At 33.1% G+C, this 19,807-nt stretch overlaps 3 protein-coding genes across 7 annotated transcripts; all 3 read right to left on the bottom strand.

The window, feature by feature from the left end:
• Window positions 1-363: 363 nt before the first annotated feature.
• LOC110818544 (O-Glycosyl hydrolases family 17 protein) lies at window positions 364-3,212 on the bottom strand. Of its 2 annotated transcripts, none has more exons than XM_088208261.1 (2): window positions 2,647-3,212; window positions 364-1,635 (listed from the first exon to the last, which is right to left on the bottom strand). In XM_088208261.1, the coding sequence occupies exons 1-2, from the start codon at window positions 2,720-2,722 to the stop codon at window positions 530-532; spliced, it is 1,182 nt and encodes a 393-aa protein (XP_088064387.1). In that variant the 5' UTR covers window positions 2,723-3,212; the 3' UTR covers window positions 364-529. The 2 variants fall into 2 exon arrangements, with proteins under 2 accessions (XP_088064387.1, XP_021903141.2); XM_022047449.2 differs by having other exon boundaries at window positions 365-1,649; window positions 2,647-3,211.
• A 5,635-nt stretch (window positions 3,213-8,847) lies between these two features.
• LOC110818578 (S-adenosyl-L-methionine-dependent methyltransferases superfamily protein) lies at window positions 8,848-16,623 on the bottom strand. Of its 4 annotated transcripts, none has more exons than XM_088207258.1 (12): window positions 16,396-16,621; window positions 16,088-16,218; window positions 14,677-14,774; window positions 14,283-14,387; window positions 13,689-13,749; window positions 13,377-13,452; window positions 11,377-11,902; window positions 11,175-11,291; window positions 10,949-11,092; window positions 9,835-9,941; window positions 9,674-9,748; window positions 8,848-9,208 (listed from the first exon to the last, which is right to left on the bottom strand). In XM_088207258.1, the coding sequence occupies exons 2-12, from the start codon at window positions 16,180-16,182 to the stop codon at window positions 9,131-9,133; spliced, it is 1,482 nt and encodes a 493-aa protein (XP_088063384.1). In that variant the 5' UTR covers window positions 16,183-16,218; window positions 16,396-16,621; the 3' UTR covers window positions 8,848-9,130. The 4 variants fall into 4 exon arrangements, 2 of the variants coding, with proteins under 2 accessions (XP_088063384.1, XP_088063385.1); XM_088207259.1 differs by lacking the exon at window positions 8,848-9,208 and adding an exon at window positions 9,364-9,514; XR_015813242.1 differs by lacking the exon at window positions 8,848-9,208 and adding an exon at window positions 10,752-10,804 and having other exon boundaries at window positions 9,707-9,748; window positions 9,835-10,170; window positions 16,396-16,623.
• A 750-nt stretch (window positions 16,624-17,373) lies between these two features.
• Window positions 17,374-18,007, bottom strand: RTFL12 (ROTUNDIFOLIA like 12). Its single transcript, XM_022047421.2, has one exon. The coding sequence runs from the start codon at window positions 17,956-17,958 to the stop codon at window positions 17,782-17,784; it is 177 nt and encodes a 58-aa protein (XP_021903113.1). The 5' UTR covers window positions 17,959-18,007; the 3' UTR covers window positions 17,374-17,781.
• Between the last annotated feature and the right edge of the window lie 1,800 nt (window positions 18,008-19,807).

Raw genomic sequence — 19,807 nt, 5'->3', positions numbered from 1 at the left:
CTGCATTTATATCAAATATTTAATCCAATCTTCAGAATAAATTAAAAAAATTATTGTTTATTATCGTAAAATTTATTAAAAAAAAATAATATTTCATTTAATTATAAGAATAGAAACTCTATACTAAATTAGCAAAAAATAATTATGAATTTGAAATAATTCAATATAAATTTAATCAAAATTATTATTTTAAATAATTTTTTTAATTAACAAAATTTAATCAATTTTTTTTTTTTTTTTTTTAGAAAAAAAGTTTAATAACAAACAAATCATTTATTTCTTGAAAGGGTAATACTTCTACTAACATTTTAAGAGTATGGATTGAAAATACTGAGTTGTAAAAGAAATTCAAAGAGGAGAATTTTTTTCTTTTTGTTCTTTGCTGCAAAATTATAGATTTTATTACATAAATTGATTGAAAATGTAACAACAAAGATTGAAAGAAAAATAAGAATACTGCAACATACACATATGATCTCCATGAATTCTCAGTGTTTTCTGTTTGTATTAAGTTTCAACGATCTATTAATCATAATATAAGCAAGAAAACCATCAATCCCTCAATTACTCTCAGTAGAACAATTAAGAATCCTCTCAGCAGCAGAGTTGACGAACCAAAAGCTATCATGATCGGAAACAAGCACTTCTCATCTGAAGGATCATCATCTGTGATCATAGCCAAACCAGAGAAATCACAATCCCAACTCTTTTGGTTATTCACTTGATAATACATGTTGAAAGCGTAGGAAGCATTCCCTTGCATACTTAAATGATTACAAGATGACCCATAACCCAGAGCTGTACAATCTGAAAGGGTGCACGCATAGTCAATACTCTTTGGCAACTCATCAAGCTCGTCGTCTACATGTGGATTCAATACACACCATCGTCTCGTCATGTAGTTTACCCCTTCCACTGGAACAAGAAACTTCCCTTGCTGCAAACCAGCCAAGTCTAATTCATATTTTGGCTTCCCGTCATAATCAAAGATCCCCCAATGCCTTTCAAAGCTCCCTGGTGCTACACTTTTTGCGATCTCATCAATGAGACTGAAGATATAGACATCAATGGTGCCTTTTCTTGCTGGGGTGCCAACTCCACTTAGAACATGTCTAAGTAATCCTTGGTTGAATCTTTGTGCATTTTGGATATTAGCATGTTTGTCACCATCAGTTGGCCATCCAACTTCTCCGACTACGATCTTCATGTCAGGGTATCCAGCCTTGTCTAGGGCCCAAACAAGAGTGTCAAGATTTGCATCAAACACATTGGTGTAGAGCAAATCACCATCTCTAACAGGCTTGCTTGTGCCATCGAAGAAGGCAAAATTGATGGGGAAATTATCATTGCTGTAAAGACTAAGGAATGGATAGATGTTTACGGTAAAAGGTGCATCATTAGAGTATAGGTATTGGATTATTTGGATTGAGAGTTCTCTGATTTCTGGGCGGAAATCTCCAGCAGAAGGGACTGGGTTTGAGGCTGGGGAGTTGTAGATGTCTGCATTGAAGGGAACTGTGGCCTTGACCTTGGAACCAAGGCCTGCATCAATAAGGGCTTGCTGAATGTTTTTGAGAGCAGGTAGTGTGAGGTGGATGAAACTGCCATTATAGGCTTGGAGGAAAGGTTCATTTCCTACAGCAACATACCTGCAAAATCAGTATTGAAAGTAACTGAATTGACAAGGAGAGAAGACACGATGACGAGAACAAGTTAACGATATAACTTTTGGAATCTGAGCAACAGAGTTATCTACCAATTAAGCAGAGCAAACAAGTAGTGAAAGGATAGATGTTTCTTCCTAGCTTATTCAAAGATTAAAGCTTAATTAAAAGCAGTTGCACGAAGTGCTTTAACTTGACAAAAAGGTGTCTTTTAATGATTAGGAAAAAGAATTAGCAGGGGATAACTAAACATATCATAATAACATCTACTTACAATACTACTTTCATGCAGTCCCTAAACCACAATTTTTATATTCCTTCAATTGTTTTACTAATATTTACCTATTTCATTTCCTTTCCTCTCCTCTCTATTCCTTATTTACACAAACACATTGTGAGATTCAAGTGCCCGGGCTCAAGGGCACACCAGGATTGATATTTTTGATAGTTGATATATTTTTTTAAAGAAAAGTTTTTTAAAAAACCATGACTTATTATTATTATTATTTTTTTTTTTGTCTTTTATTCACCAAATAAAGAACAATGTAACATTGCTTTTTATACTGTTATATTATTACATTGTAGCTTTTGTCAAGTGCTGGCTACAATGTAAAGAAATATTATCTAATAATATAAAGTTAATACTAAGAATGACTTAAATTGAATGAGGAAACTAAGTGTAATCATTAATGAGAAAACGTATCTAACTAAAGATGCAGAAAATAATATTCACATTTCTGAAATCAAATCTCAACAGTTAATAATACTCATCTGATCGTCACTTTGATTTAAAATCAAGTCAAATCACCATAACTTTTTTTCTGAACAAAGAAAAATGCAATAAAATCCATGACAGGGAAAATCACACTCAAATTCATGACAGAAATTAGGAAAGAACAAATTAACTCAATCAACATGGACAAAAATTTTGCCAGAAAGCAAACAGAATATCAGCAGAAAACACATTAAGAGATTACCCAACTTGATATTAACACCTCCGGGATAACAGTAACTGGTGACATTAGCATCCACCCAAGAAATAGCAGCTCGTGGATCATGACTGAACTGCTTCAACATTAAATTCGGTATCGCCACCATCACCTCAATACTAGTCCCAATAAGAGCCTCCATGATCCTCTCGTCCGCTTCGAAAAGTTTTAACTTACCAATCCCGTTCTCTACCAGCATATTGACCACCTTATCTGGTGGCAGCTGGTGCGATGCCATGGTGCCCCAGTTCACTCCGACACTACTTCCTTGCGAGAGTGCAGCCATGGATGCAAGACACAGAATCATTTTACAGAACTCTAGTACTCCATTTCCCGTTATCATTTGGTTTCGTTTCTGTTTCTAATTTAATGGATACTTAAACGGATGGACTCCTTTGAGTATGATCTTTCTGGAGATTGAGAAAGAATTGAGAGTGGCGATGGAAAAAAACAACGATAACAATCAGAATGACGATAGATAGAAAGAGGGAATATTTTCGGTTGCTTGTTTCAATATTTATGAAGTGAGTGTGAAGACTGAGAGTGAAGCTTTTGAATGTTGGCAGTTGGGATTCTTCTTCACGTAGAAGGTGTGAATATTTTCTCTTCTATTTTTCCTTTTTTTAATAAAATATTTTTTTTTTGCCTCTTTTAAAAAATTAATTCGGATGACTGGTTGTACAATATTATATTTTTGTACGATATTGCAATATATTGTCCTTCCTCTATATATATATATATATACATGTCCTCCCCTTCTCTATATGGTTTTTATGCATATATAATATGCATGCATGTATGTTCATATATATGTAATGAAATAGAGTCTAAATTTTAATAAAATATGAAATCTTAAATTTTTATAGTAAAAAACTTATGTATATAAAAATGTTATATGTAATGAAATACAGTCTCAATTTTAATAAAATATTGAAAAGAAAATAATAGAAAAACTTATTTGTAAAAATTGTATGTTAGACGTGTGCAAGTATAAAACAAAAATAAAAAAGATATTTGTGGAAAAATATTAAAGAAACACCAAAAAAATAAGAATTTATTTTTATATTCAACCTAAATATTTATACATTCTGACATAATTTTTCCTCATAAATACAAAAATAATAGAATAGTTATATAATAAATGAATAAAAATATATCTATAATTTACATAATCAGTTAAAAGGAAAAACAAATAAAGTAAAATAAGCTTAGAAAAATATAAAAAGGTAATGTAGAATAATTAGTATTATAAATTAAAATTTTGTATTTATAAGTATAATTTTATATAATACTATAAATTTTGTATGTAGAGTATATATAAATATATGAATATAAATAATGTGAACCCCACCCACACCCAGCCCATATTTTTTGACAAATTTTTTTCGCCCCTAACTGGCAACCAACTAGCAAATTGGGAATATAAAATGTAAAAGCTCAAAATTTAATTGAAATAGAAACATTAAATTAATGAAATAATAGCGAAAATAATTAAGAGTTTAAAAAATTTATATTACTTACATAGTAAATTAGAATGTTTAATAGAATTATAAGAATGTCTATTTAAAAAAATTTAAATAATAGAAATAGAAATATAATTAAAATCTTATAGGGTCAATCTACGCTGGACAACTCTGATGGAATGCGGGAGACAAGTCGCTAACTTTCCTGTTGTTCAGGATCCGGATCTTAGTTTTCATGATCTAAAATAGTTAAATAAAGGGATGAGTTACATTAATTCAGTAAAAATGTCAATATTTAACACCGATACAGAAAACCAAATATTGGAAAAAAAATCATAAAACAACTAATAAAACTATTTTTCTTTTTAAGTAAATTCATTTAATTAAAAAAATATAAATTTCATATTCACATTTTAAGTTCTCAAATTCGATTTGTTAAGACAGTAATCAAGATAATAATTCACAATTATATTCTAAGAAATAATAATAGTCAATTTTATCTTTTAACCTACCTACCGGTACCTCTAGCGGTCTATAGAGGTTTTCCCTACACGTGAACCTAACATCCAATTTATTAATTAACTGTTGTTCTCATACCCGGTCTGGTAATGGACGCTAAACATACCACCGCCTCAATACCCCGTCCGGTATGACGGTAAACAATACTTCCACACCCCTTCCAAAATGAGACTTCTTAGTCCCGTTCGAGTGAGGTAATGTCCACGGTAGGGTTTACCCTATGTATAGGATCCGTACACCATTTCCCATGATACCTGGTAAACCATTTATACATATGTTCACATTATCAAACAGCCACTATTTACACACAAATATCTTATTTCATATTTACAGATCAATAGAACAATGTTTTAACAGACAATAAATGTAACACCCATAAAATAATAATAATAATAAAATAAAATAAATAAAAATTTGTGTATAATTAAATAATTAATAAATATAATTTTTTATTAATTTATTTTATTTTGTTATATTTTATTTTATTTTATTTGGGATAAAAATGAAGTAAAAATTAAATGAGGATGAAATTGGAAACAATTTTGGAGAAAATGGGTAAAAATTTAGGTTTTGAAGGTATTTTTAAAAGAAAATTCGAAAACCATGGGTCAAAGTGTAATTTGGAGAAATTCTGCCATGCGAGACGTCCGGTCAGTTGTCCCGATGAACTAGGACACTCCACGTGGCAACAGGAGCTGACGCGATACCACGCGGGAAGCCATGCGGGTCCTGTTAAAGAGGAATCGAATTATGCTAGAGAGGGACCGAGTGGCCCTGTGGCGTTACTTGGTTGTATGGTGGGGGCATTAGATCATACTGTAGCAGTGTCGAATGATACGGTGGAGGAACAGGGTTGTACCAATATGGCATTAAGTCTTCTCGTTATAGGGATGGCTCATAATATGGCAGTAATAGAGGGTCAGAAAGCTCTCTCATCTCTTCCTTACCCTGCTAGGTAAAGATAAGTCTCTTTAGCATCTCGAAGAGCCAATTGACATCCTCCCAAAGAGACCCATCCCAGACTGCTCTATTTAGTGGGGGTCTTCATCTCCTCATATATTTGTACTTGCATTTTACAACGAAAGGTTGAGTGTCGGATTGTATTGAATGATTCTAACATTTGTGTAAAGAATGATTCCGAGTAACGCGACTCTGATATCAACTGTAAAGCTCAAAATTTAATTAAAATGGAAACGATGAATTAATGAAATTATAGCAGACGTAATTGAGAGCTTAGGGTTTACATTCCTTACACAGTAAATTAAAATGCCCAATAGAGATACAAGAATGTCCGTTTAAGAAAATTTAAATAACAAAAATAGAAATGTAACTAAAATCCTATAGGGTCAACCTCTATTGGGCAACTCTGATGGGATGCAGGAGACAACCTTTAGTCGCTAACTTTCCTACTGTTCAGGATCTAGATCTTGGTCTTTCTGATCTGAAATGGTTAAATAAGAAAAATGAGTTACACTAACCTAGTAGGAATGTCAATACTTAACACCAATACAAAAAAAATCAAAGGTTGGTAAAAAAATCATAAAACAACCAATAAAACCATTTTTTTAAGTAAATTCATTTAATTAAAAAAAATGTAAGTTTTATACTCACTTTTTAAGTTTTAAAATTCTACTTGTGAAGATAATAATCAAGATAACAATTTACAATACATTCTAAGGAATAATAATAACCAACTTTACCTTTTTACTTACCTATCGGTACCTCTGGGGCTCTATAAGGGTTTTCTTTACACATGGACCTAATATATAATTTATTAATTTACTGGTCGTCCTCATAGGGCGTCTGGTACTGGGCGTCAAACGTACCACCGCCTCAATACCCTATCCGGTATGAGGGTGAACAATACTTCCCAACCTTTTCTGGTATGGGACTTCTCAGCTCCGATCGACTAAAGTAATGTCCACGATAGAGTTTGCCTATGTATTGAGTCCGTACACTCTTTCCCATGATACTTGGTAAGCCTTTTATACATATGTTCACATCATCAACCAGCCACCATTTATACACAAACATCTAATTTCATATTCACATATCAATGGACAACATTTTAATAGACAATAAAAATCGATACTTTAACAAATAAGAAAAACGCGATTAATGCATTTATTTCAAATCAAACACAGATAGGGATAAACGATTATGTAAATCAATAAACGAGAAGGCAAATAAATCAGTGAATTAAAGTGTATGTGATAAACAAACAAATACAGTATAGCAATAGATAAACAATATAGATAAAATAAGCAGCTTCGTACAGACAAGTTACTGGCTCCACTGGTGACATATATTTAGCTAATTAGGGGTTTCTAACATTCAAAAATTACAATGTTCTTATTTACTAGACTTCAATTAACCGTATCGAGAGAAAAAATTGAGGGATTCTTACCTCAGGGGTCGGTGTTTGAAATATCACCTTTTTCACTATACATCCTAGCGATTCCTGAATTTTTTAGATTTTTTCTGCGAAAATAAAAAATACTTGATATGTATTCTGAAATACCCAAAAAGGCCCAAAATAAGGGTTTTAAATTTTTTTTGACTATTTTAGGGTTCTGGCCTAGCGGTTGCGTCGTGCTCCAGTGCCGGCTCCGCCACCTACGGTGGCATCTCCTCTTGGTCTGGCCAATTTTGATTGGTTTCGGCTGGTTTCATGCGAAAACTTATAAAAATCGAGGTTATGTGGCTTCATAGGCTAGAAAAGGAAAAAAAATAAAAGCATTACCGGTAGGGGAGAAGGGGTTTCCGATGCAATGACTTTACTGTTCCTCTCTTGCGGCTGAGGATTTTCTTTGATTGACTTGCACCATAAAGGATTAGAGACACAACGGTCAAAATATTGGAGGGAACGAGATATAGGATCGAGCTCATCAAAGTGATTTTTGGGTCGCAGCCACGGCGGCTCTGCCGAGCTCTGCTCTCAGTTTTCGGCTTCCCTTTTAGCTTTTTGGTTCTGATATGAGTGTGGGGAGGCTTACAATCAAATTTCGAAATGAAAGGGGAAAAAACTTACCTCCCCGGTGTCAGCGGCGGCCCCGGTACGGTAGCAACGTCGATCGGCTTTCCTTACAGCCACCCTTCTTGTTTTTCTCCAGCGGGTCAGGTGCGACTAGGGTTAAGGTTTCTGGGAAGAGATGCTTAAATATCCTCTCCGTATCGATCTAGATCATCCGTGCAGGGACACGTGACTCACTCCCAGCTATTAGATCGTTCTTATTTGGAGAATTAATCTTGGCCGTATGATCGAATTAAATCTAATCGTTCGATCGCGCCTGAATAGAAAATGGATTTGGGTCGTCTGTGAGTGTGGGAGGAAATTTGAGTTGTTTGATATGCTAGCACGCAAATCGCCTGCATGGCTTTCCGCGTGAACGTGTGTCTGCCACACGGCGCACGACGACCAACCATGCTGCTGACGTGGTCCTCGTGGCCAACTTTTAGTTATTTTCACTTTTACACCAGTTTTTTATATATTTTTTTTCAAATAGATCATTCTTTATTTGTAATTCGATCTTGATTTTTGAAAATATTTTTAAATATATACAAAACACAATTTTTTTTTTCAAAAATTCAATTAAAATTTAAAATTAAATTTTTTTAATTTATATCATTATTATGATTTAATTATTCCGAATTTAAATTCTGGGAGTGGGTGTTACGTAAAAACCATAAGTGCAAAATGTCAAACTTAGAAATTAGCATGAAGAGAGGAAGTAGGAAACATCTTCGGCATGAACAGAATCGTCCATACCAATATGATTTTCATTAGGTAACTTTTTATTTACTTTTGTTCGATTTAATTCATAATTTAATTCTATAAAAAATTAATCTTTATATTTTAAAAAAATATTTAAATTAATCCCTTCTTCTAATTAATCTTTAATACTATTAATATATGATAATACATATAATTAATTGTAATATGTAAATTTTTTTGGTTAATTACTAATTCATATAATATACGTCACATGACATATAACATTAAAAAAATGTATATAAATAAACATAAATTGTCATTGATTTTAACAGTATTTAGAGGTTAATAACAAAGAGAGATTAGTTCAAACATTTTTAATAGTTATATAGACGAATTTGATATAAAATCAAAATAGATATTAAATCTAACAAACATAAGTAGTACAGAAATTAAATTGATATTTTAGTCTTTTAATAACTATGGCTGCGAAGTAAATATGACAAAAATAGAATTGCAAGTGATTGGTAAATCATTCCGTACATGCCTCACTCTCATAAAATCATAAATTAGAATTTAGAATATTTCATTACAATTTTCAATTGTGAAGGAACAAAAAAAAGAAAAAAAAGGAACAAAGATTTACCACATGTAAATTTCTCAAAATGAATATATAGGTCAGTCCAAAAACACCTCTAATCTCCCGTTTGTTGAGTGTTAGAATATTAGCAAAATGGCATTGAGAGGAATTGAAAGGGCCCCCATCAAAATCTGGGTTCATAACTACACTGCAGAATGAGAGGAAGCATCGTCTTTCCGGAAGCATGCTTCTGGCAACCTAAAGCTTAAGCAAAACATTGCCTGAACCATAGCCATGGTTAATAAGAAATTATATTACTAAGAAAAAGATGAGTTTAATTAATGTGGTGAAAAAACCTAAAATAGTAAGAGTGCAAGTAAAGCATAGCACGTATAGAGGAACTCGGTTATTTGTCAAATGCTTTGTGATAGTAAAATGAATAAAAAATTATATTATTACTCTGAAAATAATATACCCAGTTGTAAGTGTACACAAGTACCAAATACCCATCTATAGTTAAACAAAAAACAAAGGAAAATAGCTGCTCCAAATATAATAGAAACATCAGGAAGTCGTGCTGCTTAAAACTGTAAAAAATACAATATCACTTCCATTAATATGATGGTGTGGAATATTTACTTTTCATTCTTTGGCATATTTTGGTCAGCAGGAACCATCTACTATTTTTGTAGACAAAGAAGAAAGATAGATCTCCAAAGAAGTTTTTTAAGTTAGTTCGTTCATACCTTGTTCGGAGCAACATCCCTGACCCTATGAAATATTGGGTTTTCTACCCGGGCATTTAGCCTTGATTCTGCCTCCTAGAGGATTTAGAATAGCAAGTTAGATTAGACCAAAGAAAACAGGAAAATTGAGGGTAACTTTTCTTTTGCGGAGCAAGACCTACCAATATTATATATTCTTCGGATTCATTAGCCCGGATAAAGCAGTAGCAATGAATCCAAGGAAGAGGGCCCTTCCAATATTTCCTCTGAGCAAGGCCACTGAATGCATCTGATGAAAATTTTCAAAATTAATACTTCCTCGACTAAATTTTCTCAGCGAGAAACAGAAGTCGAACAAAAGAGGCTACTCCACGTAAACAAAATTTAGAGGGTCATCATTGCATAACAGAATTACACTGCTACCAAGAAAGGGCATCAATCTTGAAGCAGAAAGGTGCAAATATCCCCAGATGAATAAATAAGACCAATGAGGCCAGCTTCTCTAATGAAAGAAGCACCTAAAAGAACATTTACAAGAGAGAATGACATTAAAACAGAACTAACATGATGGAGGAAAAATTATTTGCGGAGACACATCAAACTGGTGTTTTGTTTATATCATATTTAACAAATCTTCAGCATCATTCTAGAGGAGTTGATACAAAATTGAGAAACTCTCGCAATATTCGATTGAATAACTAAATGATAATATCAAAGAGGTTGCAAAGGTACTTTAGACTGCTAAGTAAACCTAGACTAAAAAATATTAAGACTAATAAGATCACAAATAGTACTTTCAATGGGGTCAAAAATTCTAATACTAACAAAATTGGAAATAACACTACTAGTACAAATAGAAAAACTAAATACTAACAAAAATAAAACCCAAAGTTATTAAAACTATAATAGTAGCCTCCTAAATAATACAATAGTTTTATATAATAGAATTATGATTTCTAGTCTATTTAGGAAATTTATAGCTAATCCATCCTGCATCATAACAAATTGCAGCAAATCAATGAATTTTAAATCATATCCAAAAAGAGTGTGGAAATGATACAACCAACTTTACAAGTTAGTGAAAACTTATATTTAGTACTTTGAAGGAGATAGCAATCAGTAAAGTTCTCCAATCTCCATGAAGAAAATCCGCTGAAATAAGAAAGCGATAGAAAATGTGTATGGTCATCTAAGAACGATAAATTCCAAAACAATGCAAACATGCATATGATTGGTAATCATCAGCAAGCAGAAATTCGGGACAGAGATACAGAACATTTCATCTAGCAACCATACCAAGAAATTGCAGAGCAGAAGCAGGGAGGTTCATTATAACATGATCAACATGCTCCCAGGGCTTAGCTTTTGACAACTCAGAGGCTCTCATCCTCTTGGTAGTGCTTCCCCTCCTCTTAATACCAGTTTTAGCATTTCCATTTTCTTCAAGGAAAAGTCAAAGAAGAATTAACTCCAGCAGTGAAATAATGATCCTCTTCATTTAAGAAGACAGACTGAAATATACCTTCCAGACAACTATGTGATGGCCTTTTCATTGCAGCAGATGCATCTGTCTCACTACAGGAATTCTGCAAGCACTCCGCATCATTTGCAGCTTCACCATCTATTATCTTTTCCTTAACTGAATGAACATAGAAATTAAAGAAAGAACAATACAGCACAAAAATGAAAAACAAATATTATCTGAGTTAAGACAAGTCAGTTACCACTGACTCTCGTGTTCTCTCCCCTTGTTTCACCATTTATTAACATACTGCAATCTTCAGAAGCTTTGACCATGGAAATATCTGCCTCTGAATTAATTTCACAAATTGGCACTGCCAGCAACTGAGAAATGAATTTCCTAGCATCCATATTATATGAACAAACAAGATCATCGACCTTATTTATTTTTGCATTGATCTTCAAATAATGGATGCTGTCTGGATTTAGATCATTTGCATAAACTAAGCATCCTTTCTGTGCTGCTGGAATAGCAAAAGGCCCAATACCAGCAAACAAATCACAAATAGTTTCCCCTGGATGGAACTGAGATATAAGCCGTATGTGTTCATGCTCCAATCTTGAATTCCAGTAAACCAAGCTGTAGTCAAGCTTAAATGTTGCCCCATATTGCTTCACTTCTGTAACCATGTTATTTTCTCCAGCTAAAACTTCAAACTTTGGCACTCGAAACTCATTTGTAATTGTCCCAACTTTATTGACGACAGTTCTGATTCTAGGATAATTTTTCTGCCAACATATAGCATAGAAAATATTTAAATAATTTCCATGGCATAAATAAGATAGCAAACATTGCAGCAGTAGTAGGATTCTAGATTCAAAAAGATGGCAAACACAATTTTGGGTCCAGAATAAATATCAATTGAGAACAAACAGAAAAGAGTCACCCAAATACAAAGAGATCTCATTATTTGGTCCTGAAAGCATTCACCAAAGTGGGGAAAGAAAATAATATGGAACAGAATAAAAGATAATCAAGAAAGAGTTATGCATTATTCTACCACAAGTCAGCAATGTTAATGCTAACTACCATTTCAATCCAACAACTTCACCATTATTCCATGTTTTCAATCCGACAATTTTTCTTAGCTATTTTACCTTAGGAGGGAGGAAGCAAGAACCATGTTTTCAGAGAAGTGGAGGTCTGAATCTTATCTGAACTGTGGAAATAACTGACTAAGCCATGCCATAAGGGTTGTTCTCCAAACAGGACAGGGCCAAGCCTGACGGTTGTTTAATTAGGTTGGTGACAGATTGGCCATAGGAACACTCCAGGACATAAACCAAGACAACAAATGTCGAGCCAACTTTTGGTTATTTCAGCATCAGAAAAACTTTTTTTGTTCACACTGGAAAGCTATGAATAATATTTATATCATAAAAAAGTACCAAAAAGAACGGGGCCATCATAGTATTTTTCTCAACTCCTCCAAGAAAGAAGGTTGGTAATTGGATCATTTATTGATCTAGGCCTAATAGACACTATTTTCTCTATCGTCAATGAAAGGTAAGAACGTGAATTCAATTATAGAACCGTATATAATGCACAAGAAATGCCTGTACGGTTATTCAATCCTTTCTCTCTTTTCTTTTTTTTTCTCATTGTTTGTTACCTTGCCTCCTCGCTAATTGGGTGAGATAGGAGAACCATACTATCATCAGGGTAATGATCCATCAAACCGTTAGTTCTTTTTAGGTAGCACAAGTTGGGAGCAAACTTGAAAGATGAAATGATTTTTTTCATAAAAAAGAAGTATCATTAGTGACGAATAGACAGATATAACAGAGGACAACTACATGTCCTCCCAAAAAAGGCAAAAAAAAAAGGACAGAAAAGCAAACAAGCCAGGACAAGAAAGAGTCATATAATTGAGAGCTAACTTCTCAAAGGTCTCTTGTAAGAAATAACCATTTAACCAGTAGGCATAGGTTTTGAACACGAGGTTCATAATGCCTATAGCCCTGTCCTTAGGATGACAATACAATTCCCATGTCACCAAGTGATCTTTTAGAGAGGAAAATACTCATCACTCTTCAATATTCTTTTGCCCACACCACTAAGAAACGTAAATTAGAGAGGTCCAATGAAAAATTTATGGTACAATCAATAGTCATACATCATTCTACATTAGATAATATCCTGTGTATTAACATAGCAACAGGTTAGAAAGAATGAATTTGTGCACAAGCAATCAAAACTTACATCATAAATAACCTTTGCAATAACATCCTTGAAGGGAAGTAGTTCATCATGTATATTTAGATGGGCAACACGACCTGTAAATATAAAGATACAATCATTGGTCTATATTCTCATAAGGATGGTTCTCATGTTGATACTACAAATTATCAAAAAGAATAACTGAAGAACTGCAGAGTATCTTGACCATAAAACTGACCGAAATAAAGCAACTAATCCTAGCCAACTTAACAGAATAATATATATAATTCAAAGAATGAATAAGATAAAAACTGGAAGTTATTAAACAAGAGAACATAAATTTAATACTCAACTATCGTTTCAAAGGATGAAGGTATCTCCACTCCAAAAGGCAGAATTTGCTTCAATATGTGATCTGCAGTCAAGAATAGCAATCAGAATGTCAGCCAGCAGCACAAACATGATAAATAACTGAAAGCATCATAAATATCATTATTGAGAATGTCTGCCACATACTTTTAAAACCTAGCATAAAAAGTTTGTGCCTTATGTCCAATTATTCTATGGATACAACTGAGGATACTTTCTGACACACAAGCAGTTGCCAAACACCAATAGCACATTACAACGTGTCTGACTTTTGTCAAACATTGTTCATGTAGACATGAAAGTTTACTATCTTTATTGTTAAATAAATCCAGTTACGCTTCAGTAAGGAAGAAAGAAACAACACAAAGACATCTAAATATCGTTCATAGAGAAACCACATGAAGTTATTGACCTCATCTCAAATCATCTATTTGCTCTAACAAAGCCGGGTTAATATTCATTCGGGAAACAAAATTCCAAGTTTCTTGACAATCTTGAAGTTCTCTGTTCTTCCAAGAAAAGCCAGGTTAAATGATAGAAGATTTTTGCAATACACATAAGAGGAGCGATGCAACTAACCTGCAGTCCAGTAGGAATATCCGAGTGTCAAGGAGTAAGGAACCACTTCAATCTTGCATAACTTCCTCAGCTCATCAAGTTTCTGTTCTGGAATTTCTGATAAATCTGTTCTATATCGAGAAAAATATATTGAGATGAAAAGGAATAATCACAAATGGGATACATAGCTTATGCCAGCACAAGCAAACTGCATCCATGCTCGCCATATGTTTCACATTGTGCTCATCCAAATTATCTCAACACAAACAGTAAACATGTAACTTAAAGCCGTAAGATGTTATCCTTCTTCTTTCTAATATAGAAAATAAAAGTATTATCCTTCATTCAAAACAATTTGTAATCTTTTTCCTCTATGTATTTGTATCATAAATAGAAACAACATGATGTTTCTTACCAGGATCTCCAACCCTTTCAGATAATATCATGTAACGATTTTTTTCACATGTTGGATCTTCAGTAATAGGTTTAACACGGGGCTTATCAAGCAAGTATCTGAAAAGGACAAAAGAGTAAACAACAAGAGTAACAACACACATCCATAAATAAGACAAAGGAAAGAAAGAGTCAATGCTGGAATATTTCAGTAAAATCTACTAGCATAGTTCCAGTAAAGTTCCTTCCTCTGTACTATCACTACTATGTAACTAAAGCAACAAATTTAAGAATATTACAACTATCCATGACTATAGCTAGCTGATGACAATTTCAGAAATGTCTCAAACAGATTTGAAACTTAACAATCTAAGAAGCCATCGAGAATTAAAAAAACTAAAACCTTCAAAAAGTTTGGCTGTTTCATTAGTTCAAATGTTGGTTTCTTTTCCCTGAAACATATCAGGGTTGACTGAATCTTAAGTTATGTTTGGAAGAGATCTTTTTTTTTTAAAAAAAAAAATTCATTTGGAAATCTGCACGCACTTAATGGATAAAATTTTATTATAAGATGATAAAAAAATGCCCATAGAAAATTTCAAGTGAAATTAAAAGGAAATATTCAATTTCATAATCATTGATGAAATATAGATTGCAATATTCTAATTTCAAAAACTCCCTATAACCTCAACTTTAATCATTTAAAATGGTATCTTCACTACTACAAATTAATGATATACAAAAATTCTTGGTTTGTTCCAAACATAACTTACACTTCATCGAATTTTGGGAGACAGAAGGAAAAGAAATGAAATGAGGGAAATGTTCACCATTCTTTAACTTGTTTAGATAAAAGATAATAACAAAGGAAATGGAGGGATAATTAACACTCTTATTGTAAAGCTAACCACTCAAGTTCAAGCGCTATCTCCTTCCTCTCATCTCAAAAAAAAAAAAGAAAAAAGAAAAGTTTTCTATTTTGTTGTTACTACCTAACTTATCACTATATTGACAAATATATAATTTACTATTTTCTTATAACCAATCTTTTATTTTTCCTTTATGAAGCTAAATTAAGCAACATATTATGACAATACCTTTTTTCTTTTTTACTTCTTCAATTTTTATTTATCCAGGGAAACAATGTTTTCCCTTAAAAACCAGTCTTTTCATTTTCTTTCCTCTCCTCTGTACTCTTTTAAATATTTTACTCAAACATGATGTTAATGAATTCAGTAAACACCAGTTGGACTATCACCGTTGTGCAGCAGGCCTGATCGAAACACGTGCATATTGCAAAGAAAAAGAATCCCAAAAAATTCAACTCGCTTCCACATTGAGTGAACTAAACAAACACTTGGAGTGCATTCTCCATTGCAAGCAATATATTGTAAGACAAGAAGAAACCAAAGATTATATAACTAAGATCGTACCCGTTGAGTATACGAGTGACGAGCTTGCATAGTTCACGCGGGATTCTAAGTGCCAACAACTTGAGATGAACATCAAACTTACTTTCGTCCAACATTGGAAACTTTTTTTCCAGAGAATCAAATCCTCTATCCTGTAATGGTTTCAATTAACTTCCATAAATAAGTTCCAGACAAGAAATTGCAATTGCACTAACGTTAATAAGTAAGTGATAAGCAGTTTGAAACTACAACTTCGACATGTAATATGAAGAAAATATAACTGGCTCAAGTGCTATGAGGAAACAGAACCTAGAGTCAAAGAGATATACCTCGATAAACTCTTTAGCAGTAACTGATGAAGCAAATGAAATATGAACAGCGACCTAAGAGAATTAAGCACTGGAAGTAGGGTTTCGAGAACAGTTTTTTTTTTTTTTCTCAGTAATCGAACTACAGGAACTCGGAACTCCTGAATTCTACTCAGTACGGCGTCGTTTGAGATGCAGCAGACATAAATGGAGAGCGCTCGTTCCCTTCATACAGTGAACTTAACCAAAATGAAGGGTGCAATATATTCCAAATGCTGCACCCATTTCAGTTGACCCGAACCAACGTAGTTCGGGTTTCGGGTCGTGTGTTTGGGCCTGCATAAGTAATGGGCCTCGTAAAGTGGAGTTTCTGTGGATGCAAAAGTTGGAAAATGTAGGTTATTATAAAATTAGTTTAGAATGTAAAAACTATTTATTCTGGTTAATATTTAATATTTGTTTGTTTCAGAAAAATTTGTGAATTTAAGTTAAGTTGTTAAAAATTATGATAATTGAAAAAAAAAATTATAGATAATTAATAAGTGGGATATAATTTAGAAAACAAAAAGTATGATAAATTAGTGTTATACGTGGTAATAAAGTATTATTAAATACTAAATGCTGAATACGGTGCGTATAACATCAAAATATACAATGGCGTTCAATTTGGAATTAGGAAAATCCTTACAGTGACGATATATATATATATATATATATATATCTTTAAAATATAAATTTATTAAAAATAACTTTTTAAAAGTTGATTTGTCGCTGTAATGGGTGGAAAAATGTCAATCTCAATTAGCCAAAAAAAAAAAAAAAAAAAAAAAGTAAGATATGACAAAATATTAACTTGGGAAGAAATCAAATTCTATTGTTATTCCTCTTTTATGGATAGGGATGATGACCATTAACGATTCCATCATTTTTTTCATTGTCACTGACCCAATTTGATACACACACACACAGAAATAAATAGATGGCTGATCGAAGGCTGTATAAGATAACTCATCTCCTGTCTGACTAATTTCTTCTGGGGAAAATTTTGTTTCTTGAGTTCACATTATTACATTACTCAACAACATGATGAAGAAAGCAGAATAACCAACCAGACCGAAGGCTTTTTCTTTTTCTTTTTCTTTTCTATTTACAGATACAAAATTTCCCACTTCCATTTCCATTTCCAACCCCAAAATCCCCTTGCTAATTTCTATAGTCTATGTACATAGCCCCCCGGTAGTAGCAAAACTCTTCCAAATCACGATCTGGAGATAGCCAAAACGCACCGGATTGCCGATTGCCGATTATTGATTTTTAACGACGACGAAAAACGCTGCCGTTCCAGCGCCTCCGGTTGAGGTACTCCACGTGGACCAATCAGCCTGCTTCTTTGGTGAGAATCGAAAGTCAGTCGGGAATACTGTGGTCGTGCCAGCAAAGGAGCATAGAGATGCAGCGGCCGAGGATGTAGAATCGGGTTTTCTGCTGTTTGACCATGAGCAAACAGCGTTTCCGGAAACCGGTTTTCCGGGCGATTTTGGGTTGCTGAGAGGAGAGGAAGTAAGGGAGAGTGGTTGCAGCCATGTATATTTATGGGCCGGGTATTTTCTTCCCGAAGATTAAATGAAACAGAAGGGGGGTTATTTATACCGAATAAGTTGAGCTTCCCGAGGAAGATGACATTGGTTTTGGTTGGTCCCACGCTTTAGTTTTGACTAGTTTCCTCGAAACTACCACCCCTTTTTATGTTTTTACGATTTTGCCCCTGCACCTGCACTTTCTCTGTTTTTGAACTTTTTCAATATTCTAAAGAGGAAATGCCAAAATTTTTCACACACAATTTTTAATTGACGCTAAAAGATACGCGCGCGTGTGTGTGTAGAGGGGATAACTGGCAATTGCAGAAGAGCAGTAATGCGGTCAAAGCCTACGTGGGGACTATGTTGACCAACTTGCTTCTGTCCGACATCAACAGTCACACGTGGCAATTTTGTCTGTATTCACCCACGTTTTTCTTTTTCCAAGTTTCTAGATAGAGATGGTTTGGCGGGCGGCCCAAGTTCAATTAATGTCGTCAATACTCATCTCGGGAGAATATCAAAACAAATGGCGCCCAAGGACGTGGCCATACTGCCGTGCATGTGCCAGCCAAAGCTTTAAATAAAATATCATATCGTGATATACTGGAAAACAGAATTTTATCGCCGACTTTTATACATTCGGTTTTATATGTTCTTGAAAATTTGGAGTATTTATTCTACGGTTGGCTGCCGCTGCCACTGCCACTGCCACTGCCACTGCCACGTCAGACACACATCTAAATCATTATTCCGGGGGGCCCACGTTATCCTCCAATAGCGTAGAGAAGACAACAAACAGGCTTTACTTTTCTTTTTTGTGTAAATTATATTAATTACATAAAATCTCCTGAATTTTAAGCCTGACTGCAATAGAAGACACCAATAATAATTTACTTTTGAAAACCTAATAAATTACTCTATTAATATCTTCCTAGAGGCACGAAGTAATATTTACAATATATTGTTAACATTAGAAAAACAACGTATTGTTTTAATTAACTTCTTTAATTACTCTATTAGTACCTTTTTAAAAAATTAAAAATAATAGTTATGATAAATATATATTTTTTATTCCTTACTAAAATACCTCATTTATTTTTTACATTAGTACTTTTATCTAAATTCCTAATATCTTATTTTTTTTAATATATATTTTATTTGGTTTAAATGGTTTAAAATATTCTAATGTCTTAAAGACATCTTTCAGCAATAACTTCCAAAGGATATTTTTCCTTAAAAAGGTAGTTTTGTTTATGCTACGAGTCAAAATTTTTGGGCTGCTTGGATAACTTTTCCACGCCAAGCCATATAAATTTAGACAAACATCTGAATCACGGCAGTAAGACCCATCACAATATTTCAACAAATGACTCGTGCAAACAAAAGAAATTGAGGCTTTTTTCAAGGATGAATTACTCACGTCTTTTTATCCATTACAGTTACTTTGATCCAACCATTAATAATTTTTTATTAAAAATATCATAATTTATTAATATAAAACATTATTTAATCACCATAATATTACAAACACAGTAATAAAAAATAAATTTTAAATTATACTAAATTAAACATAAAGAACTAACTACCGGGTGGGACGTATATTACACTTACAAAATAATAAATTTCAATTTTTACTAAAATTTACACTCTTAACATATACAGCTGTTAGTGTAAGAAATTAAGGCTTTCCATTGCCTGTACACGCTCAATACATTGGTATTTGATTGTTGAAATAAATATTGAGTATTTTTTTTCAGAATAAATCAAGAATATTTACAAGATTCATCTCAAAATTTAACTTAAATATGCTTGTGTTATTATTTAAAAACTTATACCTGGTTTAATAAAAAAAT

This window comes from Carica papaya, chromosome 7 (genome assembly GCF_054855325.1).
Source record: "Carica papaya isolate Zhongbai chromosome 7, ASM5485532v1, whole genome shotgun sequence".
Taxonomy (NCBI): Eukaryota; Viridiplantae; Streptophyta; class Magnoliopsida; order Brassicales; family Caricaceae; genus Carica; species Carica papaya.
The sequence above is the reverse complement of the archived record's forward strand: the minus strand, read 5'-3'. Positions and strand labels throughout refer to the sequence as shown.